This window comes from Lotus japonicus, chromosome 2 (genome assembly GCF_012489685.1).
Source record: "Lotus japonicus ecotype B-129 chromosome 2, LjGifu_v1.2".
NCBI lineage: Eukaryota > Viridiplantae > Streptophyta > Magnoliopsida > Fabales > Fabaceae > Lotus > Lotus japonicus.
Window position 1 is genome coordinate 75,623,980 of NC_080042.1, and position 14,092 is coordinate 75,638,071.

Below are 14,092 nucleotides of genomic sequence, written 5' to 3' on the forward strand. Positions count from 1 at the left end.
GGATCGAGATGGGTTTAACAGGAGCAGGTGCAGAGTGATAATCATCACCAATGGGCCACAACCCGGTGATAGCAGCAACATCCAAGAGGGTGGGGGTGATCATACCAAAGGGAACATGAAGGCAATTAGTGGACCTCTCCCAGAAATAAAGTGCACTCAGCAGCATAGCAGGGTTATACGAGATTGGAGATCTCGACAGCTGAATCAAGTCGAAAATCCCTACATCCTTCCAGTGTTGTTTCCTATCTCCCTCAACCCTATCTAACCATTTCAGGTAGGCCTTGTCGTTAGCAGAAGGGTTAGGAGGGGCTGAACGAAAGGCTCGTTTTGGGTCAGAAAGAAATGGCATACGGTAAGAGGGTTGAAATGCCAAAATGAGCTCCTCTCCCCTAACGCTAGGGTGAAATGATTCATGTTCTTCAGGGAGACTATTGGGCCTATCATGCTTCACTACTTTCAAAGGGCCCAAAATGGCGCGTAAAGTACCATTAACAGAGAAAGGAATGAGTACCTGGGATTTCCAGATAGCTCTCTTCTCTGCTTCGTTGGGAGGCTCTGGGATTGGCACGCGCTTAGACTCATCCAGCTTAAGCTCAGTGGCCAACGGAATGGTTTGCTCAGGATTGGAAGCCATTGAAAGACGCAGTAAGTATTTCAGAGAAGACGGAAGAAGATGAAGTGATGAAGTCTGGAAGAAGAAGTTGCAGGTTGGAGGAAAGAGTAAAGCTTGAACAAGGAATACCAAAAGGGTATTTATAAACAGAAGGGAAAACGGAACCCAAGCCGCATTGAGCAGCAATTTATAAAAATTTGGGGTCCAAGCGATTATTTTATTAGTTAATTCATGTCACCTCTCAGCTTTTTGGCATAGGTGAAATCATGGCCCTAAAAAGGCTATAACTGTCAGCTAGTGGAGAAGTCATCAGACGTTATGGCTGCCGATTGGACTTGAAGATCGAATGGTCGAGAGCACAAAGCATTTGAATCGTTGGAATCGAACGGCTGCGATATAAAAAAAAAATGCTTGGTGTCTTTGAGCTAAAGCAGTCGACAACCAACATTTTTGGGGGGCAATTGTTAAGCCAAAATTACAAGTACTGCAATTCGCGACACCATGGTGCAAAAGTGGTTTCTCGACAGAAAGGGTTGGGCAAAGCCGGCAACTCAGCACACGATGTCCCTCAAAGACAAGTTAGTAAAAGCCATAACTCGACACACTCAGAAGATGAAGAAATCTCGACCATCTTAATGGGAGAGGCAGTTACCGAATAACAATCAACTACAAGCACGTGCACACACCCACGATGCCACGAATAGCAACGGTTGCCCACGCCTCAGGACCATCCACGTGGCAATAGAGTCACGTGCGCGAAGACCATCGGCCAAACGTGGGGTATGGCGCCAAAATTCAAAACCCACGAAGCCATCGTGCACCCAAGGAAAACCGCCAAGAACATGGGCAGAAAGAACAATATAAATAGAGGAAGCAGCAGCAGAAGAAAAGGTTCCCAACTAAAAACTCTGAAAATTCACCAAAAGCTCTAAACGTCCGCATCAATGAGACTTCGAGAGCAGAACGTGATGATGGAGGAGTATGTTGCTGAACCAACGCTTTAGTTTCCCTGCATTTCAGTTTGTTGATTTCCAGTTCTTGTGTGTAGCTTGTTTTGTCGAAATTTGCTTTCATGTTATTTTAGTTTGCTTGACTGTTTTGTAATCGACTCATATTCAATAAAGTCCAGTTTCGTTTGAGTTGTTTATTGTTGTCGAGAATACACTCGTTCACACACTACACTTTGGCAAAGCGTTTTCTCAAAAGGACCCCGAATCTAAACTTCCTTTAGTCGAACTAAGAGGATATTTGTTTACCAAAAATCCGTGTAAACAGATAGTCTATAGTTGAAAACATGTGTTCAACAATTTGTGAGTTCGTACTACATTATGTGGTGTGTGATCACAAGTTTGACGGTTTTTTTGAAATATCAAGTTAATTGAGTAAATATCAAGTAAATTCATCCTATTCATGGTCCTCCAACATTACAAAAATACATTGACTTAGCTTATTCTAGGAATTATCAAACTATTTGATTTTGACTAGCATATGTTTGTACACGTGTTGAGAACTTAATTAGATTTTTATGCAATGATAGTGACATATCGATCGTACGTGTATCCTTAAGGCTCAAAGTATATAATCTCACTATTTATTTGACCTTTAAAAGCAAAGTATAATCTGATCAAGAGTTGAAAGCAGAACAATGAACAAAATCTCTTAAGTTTTTTTTAAGGCTTAATTGCACTTTTTTGTCCCAAACTTTATCCTTTTTGCGAAAATCGTCCCTTAACTAAGAAATTAGCAAAAAAACATCCCTGAAATTACCCTCTATTAGCACATTTGGTTCCTTTAGTACTTTCCATCATAAATCTAACGGTCTGAGGGATCAAAAGTGCAATTAAGTGGACTACATGGAAAATTGGTGGACTAAAAGTGCAAGTCACGGTTGTGAGAAAGTTGACTTAATTGCACTTTTGGTCCCTCAAAACGTTAGATTCTGGATGAAAAGTACCAAAGGGACCAAATGTGCTAACGGAGGGTAACTTTGGGGATGTTTTTTGCTAATTTCTTAGTTGGGGGATGATTTTCACATAAATGACAAAGTTGGGGACCAAAAATGCAATTAAGCTTTTTTTATAAGCACAAAAATCTCTTAAGTGAGTTAGAATAATGAAAGACATCTAAAATTAAAATCAATACAAAAATTATTGTGAGTCTCTCAATATTGATAAACACTCAAAAATAAAATTATGTTTATTGTTTGAACTGTCACAAAACAAAACATTTTTTTTAAAATTTTTCATTTTGACGGTTTTAGATGGCAGTTTAGACCGCCACAAAAATGAGTATTCAAATAGTTGCAATGATTCTCATTTCACTAACCAATATAATAAAGCTAAAAAAATAAATATTCAGCAGAAAAACAATTGGCGATTTTTGATCCTTAGAGAGACAAGGGTCCTTTGGGTGTTATGACAAGTGCGAGAGCGGCGCTAGCCATAGGGGTTCGATTAGGTTTGTCTTATTTTTGCTCTGACGACGAGGCTCTCCAAAGCATAGCAGCTAATATAAGCTCTCGTAGGCTTAGTTAGTGGTTTTTAGAGGGTTTTTGGTGGATTGCCCGGGGTGCCTTTTGGTTGTGCTGTTAGGTAGTTTTTTTTGGGCTTTTCTTGGTGTTTCTCTTTGGGGGTTAAGTATAGTTTTTTTGATAGGCAAATGTTAGTGGTTAATTGTTAGTAAGTTAGAAAATCCCTTCAAAGTTTCCTTCCAGGATTCGAACCCTGGACCTTCCCCTCCCCACCCTTATGTCCCCTAGCTCTTACCACTTGAGCTAACCCTCGCAGTGATTAGCCTTTTGGTGTACTAATCATCTTTTTCCCCTGTTTTTCCTGAGCTTTGGCCTCAATTATCATGATATATATATATATATATATATATATATTTCTCCTTTTGCTTTAAAATAATAATAATAAATAAATGAGATTCATGAAATATCGTACGTCAACAAAAAAAAAACCTACCAAATATATATTGAGGTGAATTATATCATACAATATTTAGTATCGAAAAATGAGAATTTAATTTCTCATCTGTACTCATTGGGAATATTTAGACAATATTCCAGCACTCCAAGTGAAATGGACATTCCACATTTCCACCCTAAAATTAGGAGCTACCAAATTGGAGAATAAACCAAATGACCATTCATAGTTCATATATCCGCACTAAACAACATAATATAAGGTCCTCCTCTTCCTAGATTATATTTCTAGGTTTCTTGATTAATACGAGATGGATCTTATATATACCCCTACGTACGTTTGGTTTTAATTACTTTTATAATATTCGTGCTTATCAAAAAAAAACTTTTATATAATATTCGTAAAATGATAGAAAGGAGCACATCTTTAAGTAACAATTAGCATCACAACAATCTGATCAGTTGTGCCTGAACTGTCCTTGAGAGGCATCTTCCCAGCTATTGGGTGATTCCACTGTGTGAACTTTTGTTTATATATATTATACACATATTATCATTTTATATTGATTAAAAAATGTGTTGATTAAATGAAGACAATATAAAAGAAACCCATGAAGAGTTGTTACAAGTGAACATACATATCCCGACAAACTAATGACATATGACTTTGTGGTCGCTTTCAACGGCCACAAGTTGAGAACATTTTAAAAAATCACGTTAAAATAATTGTAGCCGTCTCAAATTATCCAAAAATATAGTATAATTTTAATGCCTGCATTTTATAGTGATTTGAAACCGCCACAATTATGCTTTGCTTCATCTCAACGGTGTAAGGATACATGCCTCTTTCATGTTTAGCACACAAAAGTGAGTATTGTGCTTTGTATCGTGACAAAATTAGTGGGTGCTATACTTTGGTATAACAAAAACTAATAAGTCACAAAGTTTTAGCCTAATGATTTGCACCATTTAGGTTTCTAGTGAACCTAGAACTTTTATGAAAAGAGGGGGGGACAATTTTTTTTAACCTTTTCATGTGTCCCTCAACTATTGGGGCTTAATTTCGCTACCTTGTCATTGTGCACATTCACGTTTTTGCGCTTGAGCACTAAGTAGTACCTGGAATTGGAAGGAAGAAACGTGAGAAGTTTCATCAGTGGATGTTTTTTTTTTTTTTTGAAAACTGGAAAATATCATTAAACCAAATCAAATGGCCATAGAGGCCGTTACATCGGAATCAATCAAACGAACACAATCCGGAGGAACCTCCTCAACCCAAACATGGTTGGGATAGCTTGAGGAGTTCTTAGCCAAGTGATCAGCTACAGAGTTTCCGGATCGGCGAACAAAAGATAAACTAAAGCTATTAAAGTGCGTAATCAAATCCTTACAATCTTTAAGAATAGAAATAAAATAAGAAGCGCCTAGCAAAGGCTTATTCCAAGCTTCAAAAAGCTGCAGACAATCAGTCTCCAAGATGACCTCCCTGAAAAATAGATCTGCTGCAAGAGAAAGGGACCATCGAAAAGCTAAAGCTTCAGTAATCAGGGGTGATACCGCATCTATGGGAAACGCTGTAGCTGCTGCCATAACGAGTCCAAGCTCATTCCGAGCAACCACACCGAAACCCGCCGGCTGGTCTTGCTTCCAAGTGCCGTCAAAGTTTAGCTTGATAACGTCATGAGGGGGTCGGTGCCACACCGCCGGGAAAGAACGGACCTGGCCTGGTACCGTAATGCGAGATGGAGCCGCCACCGTCTTGAGCCGAGATATCAAATCCTCCACTCGCGCCTCCGCTCCTTGGAAGATACACCGGTTGCGAGCCTCCCAAATGACCCAAAGGAACGTAACACAAAGGGTTGCAAAGCTACTATCCTGGTGCTCAAAAACCTGCTGCATGAAGCTCTGCACCGTGCTATCTGGTTGTACCCGCAGTCCTCCCGTCACCGCGAACCACCAACGAGACACAGTCGGACATGAAAGTAACACATGCTCAATTGTCTCCTGATGAACCTGGCAAAAAGGACATGCCTCATCAACATCTATGCCACGAATCTGAAGCAGCTTCCTTACTGGGAGAATGCCCCTGACAGCCCTCCAAGCAACCTCCTTACAACGAGGTAAGGCTTGGACCTGCCAAAGTGTCTTCCAAAACTTGATTGGAGCTATATGAGCAGCAGAAGAGGATGCCAACCGTGAAAGCTTCTGCTGTCTAATAAAATTGTAACCCGACTTTGTGGAATACAAGCCATCCACATTATGAGGCCAGAACATTTCGTCAGCTCTAACTGTCAGAGCTAAAGGGATCTGAAGAATCATTTTCGCTGTTGGAGGCCAAAAGATCATCTCCACCAAGTCTCTATCCCAAACCTGTGCACCAGGAAGAAACAGTTGCGAAACCAACTTCAAATTCGCACTATGTGCAAGATCTTCCCTATAAATGAGTGGGCAACCGTCAGGCAGCCATTTGTCATGCCAAATATCAATAGAAGACCCGTCACCCACTTTCCAGCGAGCTCCATCCTCAAAGACCCATTTTGAGCGAAAGATGCTAGTACAAGCATAGCTAGGACGGCTTCCTTTCTTTGCTGCACAAATAGAGGAGCGGGGATAATAAACTGCTTTGAACAACCTACCAAGAAGAGAATCAGGGTGCCTCTGAAGACGCCACCAATTCTTACCAACAAGAGCTGTGTTAAAAGCCTTAAAATCACGAAAGCCCACACCTCCATCAAATTTTGACCGACACAAAGTGTCCCAGTTTAACCAGTGGATGCTCCGGCGCGAGGCATCTCCACTCCAATAAAACTTGCTAATCATCCGCTCTATATCTGCACATAAACCATCAGGCAGCATAAAACATGACATAACATAGGAAGGAATGGCTTGGGCAACCGCCTTCACCATAACCTCCCTACCCATTCGGGAAAGAGATCTCTCCTTCCACCCCTTAAGTTTCTTCCATACCCTCTCCTTAACAAAAGTAAATATTTGGGTTTTCGACTTACCAATGATGGTTGGAAGCCCCAAATATTTATCATAGCTTTCCACCGCCTTTACGTTCAAAAGCCTTTTGAGCTCATCGAAGCGGGGACTAGGCACATTTCGGCTACAGGAAAGCATCGATTTGTCAAGATTAATGACCTGCCCAGAAACCCTTTCATAGGAAGTAAGGATGTGTTGCACACAAATTGCTTCCTCCAGGGTCGCTTTCGCAAAAATAACACTGTCATCTGCAAAAAGGAGATGTGAGATAACCGGAGCTGAACGGGCAATTTTAATGCCAGAAAGGGTAGAGCGTGTTATTTCCCTCTGAATCATAGCAGAGAACACCTCACCACACAAAATAAATAAATACGGGGATAGAGGGTCACCCTGACGGAGTCCTCTTCCCGGATCAAAAGGCATCTGAGGGTTGCCGTTTAACATCACTTGAAAACGAACAGTTGTAACACAACTCATAATCAAATTCACCCACGACAGAGGGAATCCCATATGGGTCATCACACTCCGAAGAAACGGCCATTCGACCCTATCATAGGCTTTTGACATGTCAAGTTTCAAAGCCATATGGCCATTGCGGCCCGAACATTTTTTCTTCATAAAGTGAAAACATTCATATGCTATTAAGGCGTTATCTGTGATAAGACGCCCAGGGACAAAGGCACTTTGGGGGCCACTAATAACATCAGGCAAAATAAGTTTCAATCGATTGGCAATAGTCTTTGTTATCAATTTAAATAAGACATTGCACAAACTAATAGGCCTAAACTGGTTAGCATGCATAGGCTTCTTGACTTTCGGAATTAAAACAATGAGGGTTTGATTAATCATACCTGGGGACAGATGTCCACTAAGGACCTGAAGACAAAAATGAACTACATCATCCCCCACAATATGCCAGAATTTTTGGAAGAAAAAAGCTGGAAGACCATCCAATCCAGGGGCTCTGTTCGGATGCATCTGAAATAAAGCTTCCTCCACCTCCTCCTTTGTGAAGGGTACCAGTAAAGAAGCAGACATCACCGGCGTCACACGCCCCGCCACCAAGCTCGTGGCCTCATCTATCCTGGACGGAACAGAAGTGGTAAACAAATTCACAAAATACTCTGTGAGAACCCTCGAAATGTTTGGATCATCAATCCACCTGGTACCTCTGTCATCAGCAATCTCATCAATACTGTTGCGTTTTCTTCGCTGCGAAGCCTTTTGATGAAAAAATCTTGTGTTCTGATCCCCATGCCTCAACCAGTGTGCCCTCGACCGTTGGGCCCATAGAATTTCTTCTTGTTCAAGGAGCATATCCAGATCTTTTTCTACTTCCCTGGACTCTACCACCACTTGTTCATTCTGAACCTGACTTTGTAAAACCTGTAATCTCTGTTTTTTGTCAGCCACCTTCTTTGGAATATCCCCATAACGCTCGCGGCCCCAACTGTCAAGAACTGACCCAACTGCAGCTATTTTCTGACCAAGAACCGCCTGGTTGTTAGACCAAGATTCTGCAATCACCGCTGCACACTCTTCGCTATTTTCAAGCCAAACTTCCTCAAAACGGAACATGTGAGTTCTCTTTTGCTTCTCTCCGCGCGGCCGAGGATAACAAGCAACCAGAACTGGATTATGATCTGATTTGTGTCTAGCCAAATGAGAAACATCGACCACAGGCCACATAGCTCGCCAACTGTCATTGATTAGAGCATAATCCAATCGTTCCTGGATCGTGTGAGGCTCGTGGCGCTTATTCGACCAAGTGAACCGAAACCCTCGAAAACCTGCATCAACAAGACCACATAAAGAGATAATATGGTTAGTGGTTTGGAGCCGGTGGACATTCACTGGACCACCACCTTGCTTGCCCTCGGGGCCCAAGATATCATTAAAGTCACCCAAACAAATCCAAGGAACTGAAGGGTCCTGGGGTTTGTATCTAGAAACCAGCTCCCACGTCCGGTGTTTATTTTGCTCGTCCGGGAAACCATAAACTGCTAGAACCTGCATTGGAGTTTGAGATAGCGGATGTGTCACCAGGCAAAGGACATGGTTGAGGGAAGCGTGAGCAACCTGGACCTCCACCTCATCCGACCACATGAGACATAAACCACCAGCCCTCGCTCGCCCTGTACCTGCACAACCAACTGGAAATAAATTAGACATACCAAGAGAGCGGCGCATAGCGCACATCTCCTGGGAAGATTTTCTGGTCTCAGACATAAAGACCACTTCGGGACCTTCTGAGGCTATCAACCTCTTAAGCACATGAACTGTCCCTGGGTTCCCAAGCCCACGGCAGTTCCAAGCTAAAAGCCTCATTGAGGTGGGCGGGACTGCCCAGCAGTCGCCGCCGATCCCAATCCATCATCAATATTAAGTCTCTTCAAAGGTGGGGAAGCTCCTGTCCCTTTCAGCTCTGGGCCTGAAGAGGAAGACCCAGACCGCTTTCTGTGATCCTTTGAACCACCAACAAGTCCGTCAGTGTCCTTCTCCTTGTGAACGTTGTCACCATCAAAAGGCCCCTTCATGGGACAAGAATCATGTGCTGCAACAGTTTCAGAACCGGGCATGAAGGAGAATTCTTCATCACCCTCCTCCTCGACTTGTTCCAAGTCAAAATCATCATCTTCTACATTATCACTCTGATTAGAATTGTGCTTCTGACCAGTAGCGTTGGATGCATTATCGTTTCTCTCCCGAGAAGGGGGAGCAGCAAACCTGTTCATGTTCCATTGTGCATTCTCTGGGTCCCAAGCATTATCCTCAGCCCGTAATCCCCCATAAGGCGAGTCTGCGCCCTCCAAGTTAACCTCCAGGGTGCAATCTTTAGCTAAGTGATCCAAGAAGCCACACCTGAAGCAATAATTATGCAGCTTTTCATACGTAAAATACACTTCAATCTGATCTCCCCCCTCAGCCGCTAGCGCCTGGCCACGCCGAAGAGGAATGGTGATGTCCACCCAAGCCTTAAGTCTGAAAAACGCTCCTAACTTCCTGTTACCCTTCCTGTCCCAAGTAATATACCCCGCGAACGACTGACCCAGCACCTTAGCCACTGCCTCGGACCAGCATGCATATGGAAGATTGTATACATGGATCCAAAACGGTAGGCGTGCAAGAGGTACCTTCGAAGGATGAATCTTAATGTCGAGGATTTCCAGCACCACGGAGAAGCGGTTGAAGGTCCAAGGCCCTGAGAACAGAACTGAATCACGGTCCTGTACTGATGAAAATTTAAAGGTGAAGAGGTTCTGATCAAGCTGCCTCACTTCGACCCCATTCCGGGACTTCCACAGACTCTGAAAGACATTACGAAAAGTTCTGTCGTTGAACTCCCCTCTGCAGAGAAGTTTTCCGACCAACCAGCGGTCCTTGCCCAGCCGTGGGTCAACCCGGAGAGAACCCAGGTTAATCACTGCTGCCTCCGACCCAGATAAAACGATCTTCTTTCCACGATCCATCGCCAAGAGACGTAGCAGAAGAGGAAGGCGATAGCGTCCAAGGGAAGGATTGGTAAGGTTGCTAAAAGAAGAAAAAAAAACCAGATGAAACACCAGATGAAACAAACACACGTCGACGAAGGAAGCCAGACGTTGACAAAATAGGCAAAGAATGCCCTGAGCGCCGTCAAACTATGATGATTGGTCAGCGCCGCCAAGAAGACTCCCAAACCCTAGGAGAGAAAAGCCCCCTGGGTTTGCGAAGGACAAATTCTGAGTCCTGTTATTATTAGCATGTTTACATACACAATCTCCCGCGAAAGTCATTTTACATTCACACGCCGACCATCATTTCACATTTTACATTCATCAGTGGATGTTAATTGTAATATCTAATTACCTTGGATATTCTGGTGTATACGTACCAAAGGTTCCCCGACCCATAGTCAGATATTGATAAGGGAATTGTTATTCAGACCCCCCGCAGCTATTTAGACCCCCTTAAATGTGTAAAAATACTAAAATGCCCTTAATGAAAAAAAAAATATAAAAAATTCTCACTCACATTCTTTCTTCTCTCTCCTTACCTCTTTCTTCCACCACCACCACCACCCACCACCTCCGCCGCCACCGCCGCCACCACCGCCACCACCTCCGTCACCACCACCACCACCATCACCATCACCACAACAACAACCTTCATATTCTCCTCTCTGTCTCCTCTTTCCTCTTTCCTCCACCACCACCGTCACCACCACCTCTGTCACCAATAGGGTCTTTTTCTAGTGTTGTAGACTATAAGGTTTTTAGGAAGTTTTTCCGTACAGGCTGAGTTCTTATGAGGTTATGTACCTTATTAAAAGGGATTATTTCTCAATCTTATCTATATATATATATATATATATTTCATTTTAAAGAAAAATTCAAGTCATTAACAACATACTTAAAGAGCCTTACTATGCGGAGAATAGTAACAAACTAATTAATGTTGAGCCATAACGTATTAAAATATTTAAACACTATTGATAGCGAAATAAACTATTGAGCGTATCGCACAATTGGTAGTCGTAAAACTAATTATTCACTCTACAGTCGGTGCATTAAGCAGTAAGGGGCTAGGGGCTGACCAATGAGTAAAAAGAAAAAGTCATAAATAAATTTTAGAAGTAATTTTTTAAAAAAAGACTTGTGTAGGGTTGTAAAAGAAAGGACTTGTTTGAGTAATGGTTTTTATGTTTAATTGTACTTTTAATCCATTTTTATATGTAAAAGAATTTGGAAAAATGCTAATTTATTTACTTTATTTTTGTTACATTATTTGGTGTATTCTGTAAGAATTTTTTCAGTATAAATTACAAAAATAAGTTGAAAAATGATGATCAAATAAATAATTGCTTTCATTGAGAGTTGAACTCAAGACCTCCCGCTTACTAAACGGGTGCTCTAACCAACTGAGCTATGAAAGCTTAACAATTTAACAACATTGATCTTTCAATTTAAAGGAAAGTTTGTTTCAAGGTTTGTAATTATATTATAGGAATAACATTTAAAGAATATGATTTTTTGACTAAATTTAAAGAATATGATTACTAAATTTTTTTTTCTAAAGTAAACTTTATAAATACTTTGGTAAATTTTTAATATTCTCAAGAATGTTGTCAAATTTTATTTAATTTAAAAAATATGATTGAATGTGGTAAAATGGGTTGTTTTAAAAAGTTTCTTTTCTCATGAGAATATAAGATTTCCAACTTTTTTGATTTTTTTTATAGGCAAATCTTAGTTGTTAGTAAATTGTACAAATTATCTCTCCTCAGGGTTTGAACCCTGACCCTTCACATGCAATTACCCTTAACTCAGTTATGTGAGCTACTTACCCCACTTCCGACGAAATGATAATAAAGTTGACGATTATTTCATTTTTGGGAATATATTTTTTTTGAAATGATTTTTGGGAATAATTGACACTTAGAAATATGAGTTTTTGACCATGTAACAAACATGAGAATATCTCACACACATTACTCGAGAATGTCTTTTTAATTTTTTTTAAAGTCAAAGAATGCATTAAAATGGAGTTCAAATAGTACCAAACTCTTAGTACAAACTAAAAATAAAAAAATAGAAATGATAAACTTAGTCTGGAAAGAATTAAAACCAGACATAACCTTCACAAAGAAACAAAATTATCAATTGGACATAGCCTCCTTCACCTTGCACACTTGAAGAATTGAGTATTGAGCCAAAACTAATTTAATTTTTAAATTAGATTTTTCTTAGTCCATGTAGAATGTCCGAAGACAATAATATATCCAAAATTTTCTCCCTTTGAAAGACTAGCCTTATAAAATCTTATAAATTTCATCAATTTCACCAAATTATGACTTCTTAAACTCTAATAAATTCTTTTCTCAAACCTTAATTAACCTTTTGTTAGAGAGAAACAAATGAAATAACTAATGTGATTAAGTTCAAGTAAAAAATATCTTAGAAGACAAAAATGACATATATACTAACGATAATATTAGAGGGACCAAAAGATCTCAAATCACAATTCCTACAAGGACATTATATTGATCAGAAGATAATGCATGAGATATTAAAGTGATGCGACCAAAAAGAAAGAAGTATCGATAGATGTATGAGGTGGAATTGCATCAGTATATGACTACATGAGCGAGTGGTGAATATTGAACTCAGAGGGTTGAGGAGAGTCCATGATATTAATTAAAACTAGAGTAAATTACACTCCCCTCCCTTGAGGTTTGCCAATATGACACTCAGCCCCATTCTTAATTAAAATCTACACTCCACCCCACCTATTCTACCAAGTTAACTATATCTTAAAAGATGCTCACGGAATATTCTCTTTAATTCCAAACTAATAGATTTAAATTTTCAAATAATAAAAAAATCTTTTATTATTATTTTTATTTAAAAAAGTTTAAGAAATTTATGATTAATATTTTTATAATAATCTATTTTAAACTATTTACTGTATTATATGTTGACGAAAGCTACAAATATTCTCACAATATAATTTATGATGTTATATGACTTTTTTCTTCATAAAATTCATCTTGGATTATATAATTTCAACATATATGAATTATATTTTAATTTTATATTGGTACATTGAAAAGATAAATTGCAACTGCCCATACCCAACTCATATATCCCCAAACTCTTACCACTTGAGCTATCATTGGAGGACATACAACATCATGTGATTGAGATTACTAAGAATTTAAATCCATTTTTATGAGATATGAAACTATACCTCATTCAGTTATTCTAGTAGACCAAGCACCTCACGTAATAATCATCTGTTATTTGTTGCATTTCGCATTTTATTTGCTAAGATAATATTGCATGTTGCAAGTGCAACCAATCTATGAAACTAATAATATACTAATTGAGAAGGTGACTAGAACAATCATAAATTTGTTTTTGGGCTTTTCATTGGAATAAATATCATCTAATTAATCATGAAATTTTGTTAGTACAATTAATCATGAAAATAAGTTAAAAGAAAAATAGAAGTATTTGTTTAGTCTAAATTTATATTTGTAAACTTAAATGTTATTGATATTCCTATACAACATTGTGAAAATATTTAATTGTAAATATCCTAAACTTCTTGAAATAAAAAGTAATAAACAGAATTTTTTAATTTTATTATTATTTAAATATTTAAATTTATTAGTTTGGAATTAAAGAGAATATTATGTTAGAATTTTTTAACATGTAGTTAACTTGTTAGATTGAGTGGGGTGGAGTGTAGATTTTGGTTAAGAATGGGGTTGAGTGTCATTTTGGCAAACCTCAAGAGAGGGGAGTGTATTTTACTCTTAAAACTAATGCAAGCTTCTAATTTAAAGCAAAGCCCCTTTAATGCATCTGGTCGTGCATGTTTGGAGGTGTTCCCCGCATGTGTTTCCGACCGGTTTACACTTCCGTGCACGTTTGTCAAAGCTGCTTGCATGTGCAGCAGTTTCCACCATAAACACATGCTAAGCTTTACCTCAATGAAAGTTGCTTTCTATTCTAATTTGATAAACCTCTACCCTTGGAGACGTGGTTCACGTTAAAAGTATTGAAGCTAATTAATGTTTTAGAGTC

At 39.5% G+C, this 14,092-nt stretch overlaps 1 protein-coding gene and 1 non-coding gene across 2 annotated transcripts; both read right to left on the reverse strand.

Moving 5' to 3' along the window:
* Positions 1 to 8,845: 8,845 nt before the first annotated feature.
* On the reverse strand, positions 8,846 to 9,991 carry LOC130737040 (uncharacterized). Its single transcript, XM_057588810.1, has one exon. It carries the CDS (start codon positions 9,989 to 9,991, stop codon positions 8,846 to 8,848), a length of 1,146 nt encoding a protein of 381 aa, XP_057444793.1.
* Positions 9,992 to 11,362: 1,371 nt separating this feature from the next.
* Positions 11,363 to 11,436, reverse strand: TRNAT-AGU (transfer RNA threonine (anticodon AGU)). Its single transcript has one exon. It is a non-coding gene; the product is annotated as a tRNA-Thr (tRNA).
* Between the last annotated feature and the right edge of the window lie 2,656 nt (positions 11,437 to 14,092).